Source organism: Bos javanicus, chromosome 4 (assembly GCF_032452875.1).
Source record: "Bos javanicus breed banteng chromosome 4, ARS-OSU_banteng_1.0, whole genome shotgun sequence".
NCBI lineage: Eukaryota > Metazoa > Chordata > Mammalia > Artiodactyla > Bovidae > Bos > Bos javanicus.
Genome location: NC_083871.1, coordinates 61,744,409 through 61,764,083, shown reverse-complemented (window position 1 = coordinate 61,764,083; position 19,675 = coordinate 61,744,409). Strand labels below are relative to the sequence as shown.

General features: G+C 45.4%; 1 protein-coding gene across 4 annotated transcripts in view; it reads left to right on the top strand.

The window, feature by feature from the left end:
* Positions 1–19,675, top strand: part of EEPD1 (endonuclease/exonuclease/phosphatase family domain containing 1) — a 193,398-nt gene that overhangs the window by 57,881 nt on the left and 115,842 nt on the right. The window contains exons 1-2 of one of the 4 annotated variants that reach the window (XM_061414135.1): positions 13,270–13,768; positions 14,242–15,288. In XM_061414135.1, the coding sequence (XP_061270119.1) occupies positions 14,405–15,288 (884 nt within the window). In that variant the 5' untranslated portion in view covers positions 13,270–13,768; positions 14,242–14,404. Of the gene's footprint in view, positions 1–13,269; positions 13,835–14,241; positions 15,289–19,675 lie in introns of those variants that run through there. The other 3 variants (XM_061414138.1, XM_061414137.1, XM_061414136.1) reach the window with 3 other exon arrangements.

Sequence of the window (19,675 nt, the reverse complement as noted above, 5' to 3'; positions counted from 1 at the left end):
TGAGGTTCGTTTTCCTCTGTGCGTTTACCCGTGAACTGAAGGTAACCAAGGCCACTGAGTCAGATTCTATGAAGTTGTTTCTCCTTATCTCGAGGTGACGTGGTACCTCCTATTTCCAGGAAAGATAAGGCACTGACACACCAGGCTACTGCGGCAGAAACACCATGCGAAGGCATCTGAGAGGGCAGCCGTGACCTAGGAAGTCCCCTGAGTTGCCATGTCATTACCAGATCAGTATCTCGGCCATGTCATTAGTGGGAGGCATAATCTAACTTGTGGGTTTATCATAGGAAAGTAAAGTAGCTTTCCGGCTTCCCTTGTGGCTCAACTGGTAAAGAATCTGCTTGCAATGCAGGAGACCTGGGTTCGATCCCTGGGTTGGGAAGATCCCCTGGAGAATGGAAAGGCTACCCACTCTAGCATTGTGGCCTAGAGAATTCCATGGACAGTCCATGGGGTTGCAAAAAGGTGGACACAACTAAGTGACTTTTCACTTGCACTTACTTGCACTTAAGTAGATCTCATGACTTTGATTAATGGTCAGATAGTATAACTGACTGGGGAACAAGATGCACTGTGAAATCAAAATATGGGGTGCTGGGGCTGCCAGACCTGGGAAGTACTCTCCTGTAGTAGTTTCTAGGGCTGTTCTCAGAAAGGACCTGAAAACTGGGTGCCTTAAAACAACAGAGTTCTCTTCAGGCCAGCAGTCTGAAGTCAACTTGTCAACAGTACCATATTCCTACAAAGCTCCTTGGGAAGGATCCTTCCTTGGCTCTTCCAGCTTCTGATAGCCCTATATGTTTTCCAGCTCTTGCCAGCATAGCTCCAATCTCTGCCTCCATCTTTACATGGCCTTCCTTCTAGATCTGTGTCCAAATTTTCCTCTTCTTAAAAGGACACCAGTCATATTGGATTGGGGGCCACCCTCATGACTTCATCTTGAGTATATTGGCAATAACCCTTTCTCCAAACAAGGTCACAGTCACAGGAACCAGAGATTAAGACTCCAGCATATATCTTGGGGAATATGATTCAAAACATAACACCCCTCATTTTAAAAAAAAAGCATGCTTTGGTCTTTTGTGAAAGTTTTGTTGCCTTTTAAAAAATATTTTAAAATTTTATTTATTTATTTGACTGTGTTGAGTCTTCATCGTGACATGGGGAATCTACCTCCCTGACCAGGAATAGAATCTGGGCTCCCTGCATTGGGAGCATGGAGTCTTAGCCACTGGATCCCCAGGAAAGTCCAAACACTAAGCATGTTTAGGGATTCCCTGGCGGCCTAGTTGTTAGGATTCCAGGTTTTCACTACGGTAGCCCGAGTTCAAACCCTGGTCAGGACACTGAGATCCTGTGAGCTGTGTGGTGCAGCCAAAGGAAAAAAGCATGTTTGGGTGCCGGCTGCGTATGGTATGTTGCTCTTGTCCCTCTGAGCCCTACCTGTGAACAATGGCTATCTTATCGCTTCTTTTGGGCCTGTTTTTGGTTTTGAGAGAGGAGAATCCAGAGTCTAGGCACCTTCAGCATGAAAGGTAGCATTTAGGGCCAAGTATGTCCAGAGTACTTGAGACTGTTTTTGCAGATGAGGGTACATCTCAAGTCACTGTAATGCAGGGCTTAGGAGCCAGCTGGGCTCTAGTTGAATCCTGCGTCCACTACTTGGTACCTGCGTGGCTCTGAGCATAGCTCTCTACTACTCTGAACTGTGGCTTCCTCACAAGGAGATGGCATTGATACCAATCCCATCCCAGTGGTTCTCATCTGAGGAAGATTTTGCCCCTTGGGAGATACGTGGCGATATCTGCAGATATTTTTGATTGTCACAATTGAGGAATGCTATTGGCATCTAGTGAGTAGAGAGAGGCCAGGATGCTGCTAAAATCCTACAATGCACAGGACGGCCCCCACAACCAAGAATTATCTGGCTTTAAAGGTCAATAGTTAGAAGGTGGAGAAACCCTGTCCATCATATGGGGTTGATAATAAAATTTGAAAATAAGGCAGGCAAGGTGCCCAGTACATGCCTAGCATCATGTAAGTCCAATAAATGGTAGGTCTACATGTTGAACAGTAGAGAGTTTGTGACAATCTCATAAAAGTATGTGAACTCATTAGAATTTTCAGAGTAGGAATAGGAAAAAGGCTCTCAAAGTCAGTGTTGTCCCTGAATTATGAATTCCCAAGAAACATCAGGAATGGAAGAAATACAGTTGGCTAATGCAGGTAAAGAGTCATATAGAAGGGATAAAAATATTAGTGGCGTGCTTGTTATGTCACATATGTTGGCCTCTTTTCCTGCCTCACCTCATTTAATCCATTTAACAACATTAGGAGGCAAGAATCTTTATTCCAAATTTATAGGTGAAGAAACTGAGGCTCATAAGAGTTAAGATCTTATCCCTGGGTTACGTATCTATAAGTGGTAAAGTTGGTATTTGAATCCAAGTTTCTCTGTTACTAAGCCATGACTCTCTGTTGCCCTGCCCTGACTCATATGTAATCATTGCAACTGACCAACTTATTAGTCATGAACCCAGAAATGTGGATGCTGAGGAATGCAGCCAGGGAGGTCCTCAGGAGAATAAGGAACCTGTTGAAGGTGCCTCAAAGATTTCAAAAGGTTTCTACCACTCTAAGATCTCCTCTCTTCCCTGACTTCGAATCCAGGCCCTTCTTGATGTTCTGTCTGGTGACTCTTACAGCTGGACCTGGCCTGCCCTTGAGGAACGATACAAATGCTAAAACATAAACCCATTTGCTTCCCATTAGTTCCCATGACAAATGCTATTCCCTCAGGGTCACAAAGCACCAGAATTCTACAAAAAAGAGAGCGTCTATTCTAACCAGAGATGTAACAACAGTAGCACAAAAGTTGGGGGTGAAAAAATGGAAGTGTACTTGTGTACAATTTTTGAATACATGTGAGGTGGTAAGATATCACATGAAGGTAGACAGTGATAAATTAAAGATATACACTATAATATAAACCCTAAAACAACCTCTAAAATAATGATACAAAGTTTACAGCTAATGAGTCACAAAGGAGATAAAATAGAACAGTTCACCAAAGAAGATAAACAAATGGCCAGTAAGCTCTTGAAAAGATGCTCGTCATTTGTTGTCAGGGAAATGCAAATCAACACCATAGTGAGCTACTGCTTTATACCAACTAGGATGGCTATTAATGTAAAGACAGATATGAACAAATTTTGGAGAGAATGTGGAGAATTTAGAAACCTCATATACTGCTGGTGGGAATGTAAAATGGGTCAGTCACTTTGTAACAGACTGGCAGCAATTCAAATACAGAGTTATCATTTGTTGTTCAGTCACTAAGTCATGTCCGACTCTTTGCAAATGCATGAACTGCAGCATTCCAGGCTTCCCTGTGCTTCACTATCTCCTGGAGTTTGCTCAAACTCATGTCTACTGAGTTAGTGATGCCATCCAACCATCTTATCCTCTGTCACCCCTTTCTCCTCCTGCCCTCAATCTTTCCCAGCACCAGGGTCTTTTCCAAAGAGTTGGCTCTTTGCATTAGGTGGCCAAAGTATTGGAGCTTCAGGTTTAGCATCAGTCCTTTCAGTGAATATTCAGGGTTGATTTCCTTTACGACTGGGAATTATTATATGACTGAGCAATTCTACTCCTAGGAATATACACAGGAGAAATGAAACATATGTCCACACAAAACATGAATATTTGTGGCAGCATTATTCATGAAATGTCCATTAACTGATGAATGGATAAACAAATGTGGTATATCCATACAGTGAAATTCATTTATAAAAAGGAATGAATATGGATACGTACTGCAACATGGATGAACCGTGAAGACATCCTACTAAGTGAAAGAAACCAGTCACAATAGGCCCATATTATATGATTCCATTTGTATAAAATGTCCAGATTAGGCAAATCTATAAAGGCAAAAAGTAGATTCGTATTTGCTTAGGGCTGGGGGAGGGGTAGGAATGGGAAGATTTGGGGGTGATAGCTAAAGGTATGAGGTTTCTTTTTGGAGTGATGTTCTATAAATATGGTGATGGCTACACAATTCTGTGTATATACTAGAAATCACTGAATTACACACTTTTTAAATTGGTGAATTGTATCTCAAAAAAACTGCTACAAAAAAGTAATCAATCCAAAAGTAGGCAGAAAAAGAGGGAAAAAAGATTAAGTGGAACAAAGAGAAAATAAACATCAAGATGGTCAATTTAAACTTAATCATATCAATCATCACATTAAATTTAAACGGTCTCTATCTCATTTATACTCTAATCTAAGATTAGTTTAAAGCACTTGTTTTCAAACTATGCATCAGAGTCATTTGGAGGTTTAACAAATACCCAGAGTTTCTAATTGAATGGTCTGGGGGTGAGGAGCCTGGGTATTGAGATTTTCACAAATGCCCCTGGTGTTCCCATGTCGTGCCAAGGGAAGAACTATTGCCTGTAAAACGTGGTATTTATACTGCAGTCTTGGAGAAGGCAATGGCACCCCACTCCAGTATGCTTGCCTGGAAAATCCCATGGATGGAGAAGCCTGGTGGGCTGCAGTTCATGGGGTCGATAAGAGTCAGATACGACTGAGCGACTTCACTTTCACTTTTCACTTTCATGCACTGGAGAAGGAAATGGCAACCCACTCCAGTGTTCTTGCCTGGAAAATCCCAGGACGGGGGAGACTGGTGGGCTGCCATCTATGGGGTCGCACAGGGTCAGACACGACTGAAGCGACTTAGCAGCAGCAGCAGCATACTGCAGTCTTTCTTGAATACATTTAGGGTTTTTTGCCATATCTGAGTACCATGTGGACCTGGAGATATATGACTGTATATGGGACAGCTATATCAAATCCCCAAAGGAAAACAATATAATTAAATTTTATCTTAATACTGTTGCCTGTCAAGATTCTGAACCTGAGATCACTGAGTCCCCTATGGAAAGAGATTACCAGATCTGAGAACATGTTATGGTCACAGCAGCCCTGACCTGAGACTTTCCCCTTAGTGATGGCCAGAAAAATGAAAAGGGAGAGATTCCCCATTGAGGAGTTCAATTGTATTTAGCTCTGTGTCTTCTTAACTGTCTCTTCCTCACCACTACTGGATCACACTTTGGAGGAGGCTGTTTAAATCCTTCAAGGTTAATTTCTTAAGGAAGTCATTCCTGGAAGTAGGACTATGACTACCAGATTATCAGGCCTTACTTTTCCAATATTTAGGAGAAAAGTAGCTTAAGGCAATGGCACCCCACTCCAGTACTCTTGCCTGGAAAATCCCATGGATGGAGGAGCCTGGTAGGCTGCAATCCATGAAGTAGCTAAGAGTCGGACACGACTGAGCGACTTCACTTTCACTTTTCACTTTCATGCATTGGAGAAGGAAATGGCAACCCACTCCAGTGTTCTTGCCTGGAGAATCCCAGGGACGGTGGAACCTGATGGGCTGCCGTCTATGGGGTCTTGCAGAGTCGGACACGACTGAAGCGAATTAGCAGCAGCAGCAGCAGTAGCTTAAAAAGAATGGCAATGGCAATGCTAAAGGGAGAGAAGGTGAGAACCAGAAAAGTGCATCATAAGTTGAACTTGGCACGGTGTTGACATTGGGGCTGATGTTGCCAAGCGAGCCTAAAATGGGAGGCAGAGCAGAGAAGGCCCGCCTGTTGCCTGTGTGTGTATGAGAGCTGTCTCCCCTACCTCCAGCCAGAGGAACTTCCTCCTCCAGCCCATGGGCTGCGTGAAGGAGGCTCCTCACCCCACTCACAGAAGTGCAGGGCCCAAGGGCATTGCCTCATTCTCGCCTCTGCTTCTGGAGCATTCTGAGCTAAGCAAAGTCTCCTAATTAGGCACCCAGAAATCAAAGTGCTAAGCTTTACCAAGAAGTATGTTTCAGAAACCCTCCAATTTAATCAACAGTAAAGAATTAGCTGTACTATGAGAAAGCAGAAGTCTGAAACTAACTGCACATGTTGCTTTTAAGAGGAAATGAATAAAGCAAACAGGAGCTAGAGTTCCTAAGTGTGATGGTGATAATCACATCGTCTTTAAAAATTAATGAATATTATTTGCTATAATAATAATAATAACTCTGGGCACTACCACCAGAGGCAACGTAGAGCCTCTGATGGTAATGTTCTCCATTCTGGTACTGTAAATGAAGCCACCTTGTTCTTTTGGGACTTTGCTATAATAATCTCCAGCCAAATGCTCCATAAGAAATAAAATACCACTCAGAGAGACATTTAAGATGTTGGGGGAAATGACAAAAGCCTTCAACTGTCAGACATGAAATGAAACAATTTATGAGTCAATAGAAGATGAGTTTTGTAAGGAGGAATTTGATACAAAGAAACCCAAACTGATACTGTCAAAATTTCCTGCCTTTCAATCCACTTTCCTGGAAAAAGGCCAAGTCCACTGAAGGAAGGAAAAATAACACTTCTGGGTTCCCTGGAAGTTGTAAATTGAGATGCCTGTTTTTAACTGCTCTTGAGTTCAGTTGTGGGGGCTCAGGCTAAGCCATTTAGTAAAACCAAAACAGATGCAGCCTTGCTTACAAGAATTAGAGCTGTTTCTTCCATGTATCTCAACAGAGAAATAGGTTCTTCTAACAGCAGTGACCCCTTGGCAGATAAACTGGCACATTTACAGACAAATGGATTGCCAATGGGAAATTTTTTTTTACAATCCTTTCTATTTACTTTATTGTCATAGAAATGTTTTGATTAATTCTCTTAAAAAACAGGACTTTGTGGGGGGGTGGGGAAGGCTTCCTCAATAGACAATCTGAATAGGTCTACATCTATTAAGGAAATTGAATCAATGACCTTCCAAAACAGAAAGTGCCAGGCTCAGATGGGTTCACCAGTGAATTCTGCCAAATAAATGTGGAAGAAATGATACCAGTTCTCTACGATTCCTTTCCAAAGATAGAAGCAGAAGGAATACTTTCTTAACTTGTTGTATGAGACCAGCACTACCCTAATACCAAAGCCAGACAAAAACATTACATTATTTCATGCAAAGGAACATTTCTGTATAGTATCATGATGTTAGTGGAGTTGTGACAGTACCATTTTGAGACCAGTCATTCAGAGTTTAAAGAAAAAAAAGAATTAAATATTTAAGTGTAGACATTATGAACTTTTTAAAAGTCAAAAATTATTATAGCTTTTCAAACTAGAAAGGAAAAGGGCACTGAATCATCCTACAGGTTTTAATTTCAAGGAAGGTAAATGTCATTTGCTATAATCCACATAAACAAAAAGCACCTTAAAAAAAAACCAGTAAATGATTCTTGAATCAGAAAAGAGAATATCACTCTGCTCTCTCTAGCTGTGATGGGTCCATTTCTTGCTCTGACCTCATAAGGAGCCATTGTTATAGAATTCCAGACACCTATGTAGGTTCCTGGCTAGGCCAAGGTTTTTGGTCAGTCTAGCCCTGGAAGCTCGGAGAAGGCAATGGCAACCCACTCCAGTATGCTTGCTTAGAAAATCCCCTGGACGAGGAGCCTGGTAGGCTGCAGTCCATGGGGTTGCTAGGAGTCAGATACGACTGAGCATCTTCACTTTCACTTTTCACTCTCATGCATTGGAGAAGGAAATGGCAATCCACTCCAGTGTTCTTGCCTGGAGAATCCCAGGGATGGGGGAGCCTGGTGGGCTGCCGTCTATGGGGTCGCACAGAGTTGGACACAACTGAAGCGACTTAGCAGCAGCAGCAGCAGCAGCAGCAGCAGCAGCCCTAGAAGGTAGCTTTTGGTCATCTGAGGGATTTTCAGCAAAGTTAAATTTTTTCTTCTTTAGCTTTTGTCTATTTTGCTTACTATTCCCCTTGCCCCCTTCTTTTTCTCATTTTTCTCTATCCTTTTAATTTTTCTAATTTAAAAATTTTCATCCCACTTTTATTTGTCTTTATTGTGTTTTACTTTTTATTTTTCATTTTATTTTTTCTCACATTTTCCTTTTCAATTTCCCTCATTTTTCTTTATTTTTTCTCACCTTTTTCTTTATTATGGGGGTGGGCACTGAGCAGAATACGTAATATTCCCTTAAACATGTCCATGGGGTATGAAAAACTGCTCAAGAAATCCATCATCCTCAACTTCATCAAAGGAGGCTCTTGAGAAGAAATCATAAAGGATTCATGGATCAACATGGGCCAAGGGAGGGACTAATACCTTACATAGAGCCATTACCTGACCACAAGGATCCCAAGTAGACTGAGCTGATGGTGGCCATGGGCTACACATGGGGAGGGATCCATGACTTGTAGATGGGCCAGAAGTATGATGAACTGAAGTGATGGTCACCTATGCGCTCCTAGCCAACAAGATATCTGAGCTGGAGGGCTGTATCATTACCCTGAAACTGGCTCCTTTGGCTAATCTAACCAACAGCTGCCCTCCTTATCTATCCTGCAAATTATAGCTCACCCAAAACAGCAGAGCTTCATTCCTACTCTGAGAACAGTCAGAGCAGCAGTACATGAACATCAGTGGCCTGACAGCAGGGATCAGCAGTTACGATGGAAAGCCCCTACCTGGCTGGAGAAGACCACCCCAGTACTTCCCTTGGTGTGGCCCTGTGGTCTCCCCCTGCACCCACACATCACCAGCAGCACTGGTGGAACCCCCAGATGGACCTAAACTCCCCAGAAGTTATCCTCCAAAGAAAACTCCATCCACCCCGGGCAGCTTAGACAGGGTCTGACAACCAGAGTTTGCCTGACAATGTGTCCCCAGCCTCTCTCCCAGCAGCACCCAGGGGCCAATGGGAAGGTAAAATCCCTTTACCTTCATCTGCACCTGTGTTTCAGGTCAATCAGAAAGAACCAGCCTGAAGCTGAAAGCCGAGCAAAGATGAAACCTCACTTAGTCCAGGCAGTAATATAAACCAGAAAGCACATCGGGAGGTCAGGTGGGCTCCCTGCACTTTACACATGATGATCACAAGATCCATGGAGCTCAAAGAGGTGGTTCAGGAGATCAGATACTAGAAGAAAACATTTGCGGGTGGGAGCTGAGCTGCTGTGGGTACAGGGCCCCTCCTGGAGAGGACTTTGCGTGGTGGAGGACACAGGTGTGCAATCTGTCCAGCCTTCACTCAGGAGTTCAGATAAGGAGATATCCACCATCTCTATGGCCTTCAAAAGCATAGTATCCAAGATAACTGGCAGTTCAAAGGACTGCCACGGGGCACTAAGCAGACAAGAGGAGAGGACCCTGGCTGGAGACCCAGGCCAGCCCCTGCCCTGTACCTGGATGAACTTCTGAGGCTAGACTGGGCATTTCTCCTCTTCCCTGCTCTTCTCCATCCTGGGCATTTCTCCTCTTCCCTGCTCTTCTCCATCCTGGGCATTTCTCCTCTTCCCTGCTCTTCTCCATCCTGTCTTCTGTGTTTGTCGGGGAGGGGAAACGGCTCAATAGAAATAAATGCAATAAAAAAACATATTTTGGGGGCTTCCCTGGGTAAACGCAGGAGACATGGGTTAGATCCCTGATCCGGGAAGATCCCACATGACGCAGAGCAACTAAGCCTGTGCACCACAACTACTGAGCCTGTGCTCTTGAGCCTGGGAGCTGCAGCTACTGAAGTCCACGTACTCTAGAGCCCATGCTCCACAAAAGAAGCCACCACAATGAGAAGCCCGAGTACCGCAACTAGAGAGTAACCCTTGCTGTCCACAACTAGAGAAAATCCCATGCAGCAACCAAGACCCAGTACAGCCTATATATATATATATTATATATATATGAAACATTTTGTTTAAACATAATCATTAAAAAAAAAAACTACCCTGCTTTATTGCTACAGCTCTCACAAGACACTCATAAACCACTAGGCAAGAGATAGGCCCTTGCCAAAATTTTCTCATGACCCAATTGAATAAAAACAAAAACCTCTTTTCTTGGGGGAAATCATAGCCTGGTGAAACTTTCCTAAGAATGAGACAAAGGTCAATGAGTTGTAAAGGGGACAACATGTGGAGCCGTGACACTGGCTTTTCTTGCTGGAGAAACAAGACCTGAGGATCACATCTATATGATACACTTCGCTGTGAGGCAACCACTTCAGTATTTATAAGCTTAAAACAATGCATTTGTATTCTGTCTCATGACACCTGGCCTGCTGGGTCCCCAATCCTAACTTGGGGATGTTCCCGGGTCTCTTCTATTAGCTCCAGACTCCCTTCTTGGACCCTTGTTCCCCTTCAACTTCCTCCTCTCCACCCTGGGTCACATATCCCTCCTCCCTAAAATTATCCTGTCCTTTCTTTTTTCCCTTTAAGTTCAAAGAGCACTCCTTTTTATTTTGATTTTTTTAAGATTTCCTCCCAGTCTTTGTTGAAGTCTGACTGAAGCACACTAAACTGCATATATTTAAAGAGTACAATTGTGTCAGTTTTGACATACTAATACATACAACCATGAAATCCCAAACATTTCTAGCATCCCTCAAAGTTTCCTTGTGTCCTTTTTTAACCCATCCTATCCCCAAGAAACTGCTGATCTGCTTTCTCTGTATATAGATTAGTTTGTATTTTTCCATGGAATCACAAAATATTTAGGTTTTTTTGGGTGGGGGTGTGGCTTTCTTTCAGTATGGTTTTGAGATTCTTCAATATTGTGGGTATTAATAGTTTTTTCTTTATTACTGAGTAGTATTCTGCTATATGGATGATATGCCACAACTTGTTTATCCATTCTCTACTGGTGGATTTAGGTTGTTCCTGGGTTTTTGCTTTAGAAGAAAGTTCCTATTAAAATTCATGCCCAAGACTGGGTTTATGCTTTCATTTCTCCTTGGTAAATACTTAGGAATGGAACTGTTGGGTTTTTCCCTGGCGGCTCAGACGGTAAAGAATCTGCCTGCAATGCAGGAGACCTAGGCTTGATCCCTGGGTTGGGATGGTCCTCTGGAGAAGGAAATGACTACCCACTCTAGTATTCTTGCCTGGAGAATCCCATGCGCAGAGGAGCCTAGTAGGCTATATTCCATGGGGTCTCAAAGAGTCAGACACGAGCGACTGATATTTAACATTTCATGCTAGATGTATGTTGAGCTTTTTAAGAAATTGCCAAACTGATTTCCAAAATGGTTGTATCTTCTCACACTGCCACCAGCAATGTATGCGAGTGTCAATTGCTCCACATTCTCATCAACATTTGGTATGGTCAATTATTTAACATTTAGCCATCCTATTGTGATTTTTGCTTGTTTCAATGCACAGTAGTTTAGCTACATTTTGGCTTTCTTTATTTTCTTTATTTCTTTTTTAGGACTTTTATCTATGTGGCTGTGTCAGGTCTTAGTTGTGGCATGCAGAATCTTTAGTTGCGGCTTGCAAACTCTTAGCTGTGGCAAGTGAACTCTTAGTTTCAGCATGTGGGATCTAGTTCCCTAACCGAGGATCAAATCCAGGACCCCTGCATTGGGAGCATAGAGTCTCAGCTACTGGACCACCAGGCAAGTCCCTGGCTTCATTTCTAAAAGGTGGAACATAGGCTTCTGTTTATAGGAAACAAAACCAGATTATGTCTGCTGTGCCAGTGAAGTTAATAGTTTCCTTCTTACCCTCCAAAGTGTTCTAGATTAAACAATGAAAATGTTCCAGCCCAACTAACAATGCCCCTAGGCTGTCCATCCACAGCCAAAAAAGCCCATTAAGGCATTCTGATCAACAAAGATTTCTCCCTCCTCTTAAGATATTTTCTGGTTAAAAAAATTTTTTTTTTCTTTATCACAACAGAATTACAGGAGGAAAGGAGTAGCATAATGTAGCCTAGGGTGAGGAAGCAAGTAGAGGAGACAAAGGGGGTCAGACAAGATCCTGTTGACTTTTGGGCTGCATGCAGTCCTGAGAAACATAGGTAAGATCTATTCCCTAACTTTCCCCCACAAAAACCAGGAAATGCCCCCCCTTTTTTTTGCCTAGCTAGTTTGACTTGGATTTCTGTCATCTGCAATTAACAGTCCCAACCAGTATACAAAGAAAGGCAACAGCGTTTTGTCAAGTCTTGGTTGGCTCACATTTCACCTCTGAAGTACCTCTGCCTTCCCTGAGAGCTGGTTTTTGCTGACCTAGCCTGGGGAATTTAAAGCAGAAGCATCCATCGGTCACATTGATTGGGGATGAAACTTCAGAGGTCAATGAACACCCAGGATCAAAGTAGTCAGTGGTATCACCTCACGGTTTGTTTAATTGAATACTCTAGCTCCATGTTGGAGAAGGAAATGGCAACCCACTCCAGTGTTCTTGCCTGGAGAATCCCAGGGACAGAGGAGCCTAGTGGGCTGCCGTCTATGGGGTCGCACAGAGTCGGACAGGACTGAAGCGACTTAGCAGCAGCAGCAGCTCCATGTATTCGCTGTAATACAGCCGACTCTTGAATTTTTAAACTGTCCTTTAGTGGCATGATTCAAAAACCCTTCTGAATTTTGGGAAGCCAGCTTCCATTTCCAGCTAGCATGTTCTTCCTCCTTAATAACTAGATTTAATTCTTATAGGAAATATCCATATTTACTCAGAGCGCTAAATATGCAAATGAGCAACGCAGTTAAGTGACCTACGCGAACACAGCTCGAACCGGCAGTGCGCGCCCTCTCCTAGTAGCATAGAGTTGCTAGGGTTGTATGTAAGCAGGGTAAAGGTAATACACAAAAGGAAGAAAAGAGGAGGACGAAAGAGGGCGGCGGAAGATAAAAAGTTCCCATTCAGTCCTCGAATGTTCTCAGAACGCAGGCTAGGCTCCCGGCCCGTAGGTGTGCCTCCCACACAGGGAGTGTCTTAGCCCCAAAGACGGACTAAATTTGGGCTGACGGCCCGGTAGCGTTTGCCGCACCCCTAGCTGCAGCCCACCGAAAAGCTATCGGGAGAGTCCCGCCTCGGGCGAGACTAAAAATCCTCTGTGCCGTACAGCCAGCCTTTGATCCCCGGTAGCAACCCGAGCTCTGGGGCAGCGGACCGAACAGCCTTCGGGTGACCCGCCGCTGCACGGGTGGCGTCGGCCCCGCCTCCACGCTCCCGGGGCCCGCCCCCTTCCGCTCAGGCCCTGCTTCGGCTTTCGGGGTTCCATCACCACCTCTTCACGCTGGGGCCAGTCCTCTCGCAGCATAGCCCCGCCTCTCACACTCTTGGGCCTTGCATTCCAACCACCTCGCGTCCTGGCACCGCCCCCGCGCCCCGCGGCCCCGCCTCCTGAACATCAGGGCCCGCCCCGCGTTCTCGGGTTTGAAGCCCTGGTGTCCGGGCTAGAGCTCCGGCCCCGCCCCCACGTGCCCTCGGAGTCCGGAGGAGGGGTTGGAGCTCGCGAGGAGGCGTGGCCGTAGTGCGGGAGGAGGCGCGGGCCTGGCGGCCGGGACTTTGGCTTTGACACAGACGGCGATCGGCGGCTGTGGCTTTGGTGCTGGGCTCTGGACCCGGTTCTTGCGGATACCGCGTCCGAGTCGGGAGAAGGACTTTTCGTTTGGATGAACGCAACTGCGGCAGCGCCGCCAGTCTTGGTGCAGCCGCAGCGGCCGGATTTCACTGCCGCTGCCGCCTCCGCGAAGCCCTGCAGCTCCTGCCGGTTCTGGGAGAGGCACTCAAGAGTTTTCTCCAGCAGAAACAGCTGGGACGCGCGGTCCGAGGTGGCGTGGGAGGGATCCCGCGGCCAGCCGCTGATCAGCACCTGCGCCGGCGCTGTCCTGGGCTGGGCTCAGGCTTCGGAGCCGCAGGTGGAAGGAGGACGCCCCAAAGGAGCAGCTGAGAGGTGGGGCGCTAGGAACGGCGCCAACTGTGGTAGAGGATGATAAACCCTTTCTCCGTGCCCGCACTAGTGAGGATGGAATTTCAAAGTTGCTGGTGGTGCTGAGTGTCAGGAGTAGGGGGCGTGGGGATGCCCACTTCCTTTTGCCTGAGAGTTTAAATGGAAGCGACTGGAGGCGGGGAGATGGCCCCAGTGCTGGAAGAGTTGAGAGGCAAGGAGGAGAGGTGTAGTAGGCTGGTGGGGATAGGTCTCCTAACAGGAGAAGCTGCTTATAGCGTTTTTTGACCCTAACGTGATAAAAATTGGGCTTCACTAGAGGTAAATCCTCATGCGACAGCCCCCCTTGTGTGTGTTTCCTAAGGTTCACAGACAGACATCAGCCCTGGACTCCTGGCTAAGAATCCAAGCTGTAGGTAGGGAGTGCTAATGCAAACTGATTAACTGATTCAATCGATTTGTGTTTATTTGTTTTCCAGGTGGCCAAGTGAAAGGTAGTTTTGGACACTCGGGGCAGGTTATTTAATGTTTGTCTAGGTAACCATTTCATGCCCTGAATCCTGCACCTTCCCTCTGTGCCTGTGAGGTCTACTGGGCTTCCTCCCTAGCCAAAAGGCTTCCTGGACTCCTCCTGATCCTGCCATGGGGAGCACCCTGGGCTGCCACCGCTCCATCCCCCGGGACCCCTCGGACCTGTCCCATAGTCGCAAGTTCAGCGCAGCCTGCAACTTCAGCAACATCTTGGTCAACCAGGAGAGACTTAACATCAACACCGCCACGGAGGAGGAGCTGATGACCCTGCCGGGGGTGACGCGCGCGGTGGCACGGAGCATTGTGGAGTACCGCGAGTACATCGGTGGCTTCAAGAAAGTGGAGGACCTGGCACTGGTCAGTGGCGTGGGTGCCACCAAGCTGGAGCAGGTCAAGTTTGAGATCTGTGTGAGCAGCAAGGGCAGCTCGGCGCAGCACTCCCCCAGCTCCCTGAGGAGGGACTTGATGGCAGAGCAGCAGCCTCACCACCTGGCCACCGCCGCTGCCGTGCCCCTCACCCCGCGTGTCAACATCAACACAGCCACCCCGGCTCAGCTCATGAGCGTGCGGGGCCTCACGGAGAAGATGGCCGTCAGCATCGTGGACTACCGCCGTGAACATGGGCCCTTCCGCAGCGTGGAGGACCTGGTGAGGATGGGCGGGATCAATGCCGCCTTCCTGGACAGGATACGGCACCAGGTGTTTGCCGAGAGGTCCAGGCCTCCGTCCACCCACACCAACGGCGGTCTGACCTTCACCGCCAAGCCTCACCCCAGCCCCACCTCACTAAGCTTGCAGAGTGAAGACCTAGACCTGCCGCCTGGGGGGCCCACGCAGATCATCTCCACGAGGCCCTCGGTGGAGGCCTTCGGGGGCACGAGGGACGGGCGGCCTGTGCTGAGGCTGGCCACCTGGAACTTGCAGGGCTGTTCGGTGGAGAAGGCCAACAACCCCGGGGTGCGAGAGGTGGTGTGCATGACGCTCCTGGAAAACAGGTGAGGATAAGAACAAGCAAGGGCATTGGGTATGAAGGCAGCTCTTGCGTGGCCTCATCTGTGCATGCAAATGAGTGGATTTGGGGGCGGGTATGGAGAGTGCAAGATTTTTAAATCAGTGGGCTTGAGGCCACAGCCAATATGGTGCAGTATTCTGAGTGGCTGAGCTTTCCTGCTCCAGGATTTTCTAAATAGAGCTATCTGGACTTGACGTCTGTATCTTGAACATGGTATGCTGCTGCTGCTGCTGCTAAGTCGCTTCAGTTGTGTCTGACTCTGTGGGTATGTCTGAGATTAATTCCTAAATTTGGGGTCAGTGGAAACTGTATTAGTATTACTGCTTTGGAAAATGTTTGACTTCCAAGACTTCATGGGGTTTACACCAAATGAAGCACTCACAGCCTGGGAATTGTTGCCCTTCTGCATGGGTGAAAGAGTTAGTCAGATTTTTTTTTTCTTGGGAGGCAAAGTCACATTTGTTCTACCAAATATGCTAATTTGTGTCCAGAAAAATCTTTGCAAAGACCAGGTATTTGCAAACATACACGCTATGTAAATATATTTACCAAAATGCTGCAAATGAATCACCCTTCATTCTTTTTCCTTATTTAGCCTGAAGGTGGTTTTTAGGCCCACAGTTACAGCCCCAAATATATGTAAACCTCCCCTGTCTGAGGGCCAGAAAAGGCCAAGCTGATTGTATGGTGAACACTGGCCAGATTTCTACATTTGAACCATAGAAGAAGAGAGTCGTATGATGCCCTCTTATCTCTGAGTGTTTACCTTATTTACAACGCTACTCTCTGTGGGAACTTCTGTTGACACTCCCTAAAACAAAACAATATTATTGTAGCAGTAATTCCCGCTGTGAAATAGTGCATTATATAACACAATCAACTTTGGGAAGGAAAGAAATATTTCTAATAGTCCCTTCCAAGGCAAAACCCAAACTCATGTCCATACGGATCCTGCTCTGAAGGGAATTGGCCCTGCCACCATTCCACACCACCCCCCACCCCACGTCCACTTCTGCCTTGAGATGCAGTATGCTTGGGACCACACACTGTTTTTTTTGCACTGGGTTCTTGGTGACATGAAGTGAGTTCTCGGCGGGAAATCACAGTGCATTGTGGCAGAGCATCAGGAAAAATGAGTGAGGAGAAAACCGGGTCAAAGCATTTCCCTGGCACTGTCCCACTGGCGTGCTCTGTCACTGAGTGTTAGGAACTTGCACCACTCAGGGAATGGGACCTGGGGAACCCGAATGCACTTCCTGCAACTCCACATCCTCTATTTTGCATCATAACTCACTCCTTTTGCAAAATCGTGTAGTACACAGGGGAGAATAGGACTCAACCCAGGAGATAACCTGTGTGGAATGGCTGGACAGTTGTTCTTTTCATCCATGGCCGCATGGCTGTGCATCTGGGCAAGGAGAAGGGAGGCGGAGGGCTGACTGTTTAATTCCTATTATGAGTTTTCTTAAGGCTTATTTTGGGGATGGAGGAGGATGAATCAGGAGCTGAAGTTGCCCCCATGGGGATGACCGACTGGGTAGCCCTTGCCCACTTACCATGACAGATTTTTCAAGTGTGGTCTCTGGAAACCAGCATCAGCAACTGCCACGGGAACCTTGGGTTTTCCGCAACCTCTGGGTGGTTCTGATACGCAATAAAGTTTGCACCTTGTTGTACTGTGTGTTGGCAGTCAGATGTCCTGTGAGCTGCTCTGTGAATGTTTTCCCTGAAGTGTCTTTTCTGACAAGTCCGGTGAGTCCAGGCAGCGCTTTCTAGGTATATTTTCTTTGATGGTTCTGATCATCCTTGTAGTTATTCAACCATGTGGTGGTCTTTTTGGACAGAGTTTGAAGGGTTTACTTAGGTTCTAGAACAGATGAATGTGAAGGGTGGAAAATGGGAGAGTGAACAGGAAACAGCTGACTTCAGAGTGGGCTCCGGACCAGGTCAACCAGGAACGCCAAGAAAGAGAGGTAACTTGCCCAGTGAGGGATTTGTCCTGGTGTCTCTTCTTTAGATTTCCTAGGGGGTGATGATTTGTTGAAGACAGTTGACTATTGTCCTCAAGTGAGAATTCAGGAAGAGCTTACCCAGAAGGGTGTAGAAGGGAGCATCTGGCAGCCACTTTAAATGTGACCTGTGTCGCCATCATATTTCTCACACTTGGCTGCATCTGTTGTCCTGTGGGTTGGTGTTTCTTTTTGCCTGTTCGTGATGTGTTCAGTGTTCTGGGCACTCTAAGCACCTTGTTAGTGTTTGGTAAACCTGAAGTAATTGGCTTAGGGCCTGACTCCCTGCAGAACTGGAATGGATCCATTGGTTAGGGCACTGAAAGATGCCTGGTTGTGACGGAGTGGATCACATGTCCTCAAAACAGCAGTGTACATTCTCCAGGAGCTGTGTTCATCCTGATTCACAAAATTATCTCACATTCCAATCGATCCTTTTATTAGCAAGAGGAAAGAAATTTAATTTGAGCAAGAATGGATGCAGGTAATTTTTGGGGTGCTCGTTATATACACACACACATATACATATATATAATATATATATTATAGTAGTTATGTGACTTTTGAATGTGCCTTTGTATTTTCACAGCTTTCTCAGTAACTCTGGGAAGTAGGTAATGCATGCTTTTATTATTGAGTCTCCACCTTTGAGTAAGGAAACTAAAACCGAAGAAGTTAAGTGACTTGCCTGTATCCCACAGCTCATTAGTATGTCAGCTGGGACTAGGACCCAGAACCTTCTGACTTTAGACCTGTGCTCTTTGCAAGTGTGCCATTTTATAAGCACCTTATTTTTATCCTGCCTCTTGTTCAGACATTCCACACTCTGCCTAACCAGGGGCATTTGCCAAATTGTGTACTAGTCCTATTTTCATACATTAAATTCATTGTAAAGAAAAAAAGAAAACCCCCAGCTCCACCTCTGTATGTGTTAAATTGGTGAAATTCCTTAACTTCTCGAAGTCTCAGTTTTTCCATATGATAAATGTAGCTAATGTAAAACACACACATACACACAGAGAAACACAAACCCTTGGGCACTTTTTTTGCAAAGGGAATAGCTGGCTCTTGTTTTCCTCTCTGTGGGTTTGTGTGTCTTTTCTTAGACTAAAACATACCTGGCTGAGACTCTAACAGGATGGAGTCTTTTTGGCCCTGAGGTGCTGCTGCCTTGGTGGACAAGTGTGTATGAGCTACAAGAAATCATGTTTTGCACATGCAGCCTGAGATAGAGCAGAAAGCTCAATAATCACGATTACCAGGAACCTTCAAGGATGTCTTGCTGTGGCACAGAACTGACAGGTTTCATCAGATTCCTTTGCCGAGTGTCAATCTTAGGCAATGTTTTTCTTGTTTTCAGGATTTATGGAGCAAGTCTAAAAGAGGAATGCTTCTGCTAAATACTCTTGCAAAATTTGATGATAGCCCAGATATGGAATGAAGATTGTTTATTTTTTTCTATTCCAGTTTTATTGAGATATAGCTGACATATAGAACTGTAGAAGTTTAAAGTATACAGCATAATGATTTGACTCACAGATGTCATGCAATGATGACCACAATAAGTTTAGTAAAAATCTGTCATCTCATATAGGTACAAAATCAAAGAAATAGAAAAAAAAAATTAACATTTTTTCCTTGTGATGAGAGCTCTTAGGATTTACTCTAACAACTTTCATGGATTACATGCAGAAGTGCTAATTATGTTAATCATGTTATACATTGTCTCCCTAGTACTTTTTCACCTTTTAACTGGAAATTTGTACTTTTTGACTACCTTCATCCAACTTTCCCTCCCTCTATGCCTCACCTCTTGTAACCACAAATCCGATCTCTTTTCCTAGGAGTGAGTTTGTTTTTTGAAGGGAACTTGACCTATAACACTGTTAGTTCCTCATGTACCACATAATGATTCAATATTTCTATACATTTCAAAATGATCACCATGATAAGTCTAGTTATGATCTGTCACTGTACAAAGATACTATATCATTATTGATTGTATTCTCCACACTGAACACTGTACTTGTGACTTACTTCTTTTGTAACTTGAAGTTTCTACCTGTTAATCTCCCTCACTTATTTCTCTTCTCCCCCACTTCCCCTTTGGCAACTGTGTGTTCTCTGTCTCTATGACTCTGTGTTTAGCTATGTTTGTTAATTTGCTTTGTTTTCTAAATTCCACGTATAGTAGTAATAGTTTAGTCACTGAGTCTCGTCCTACTCTTGCGACCCCATGGACAGTAGCCTGCCAGGCTCCTCTGTCCTTGGGATTCTCCAGGCAAGAATACTGGAGTGGGTTGCCATTTCCTTCTCCAGGGAAATTCCACATATAGTGTTTGTCTTTTTCTGTCTGACTTA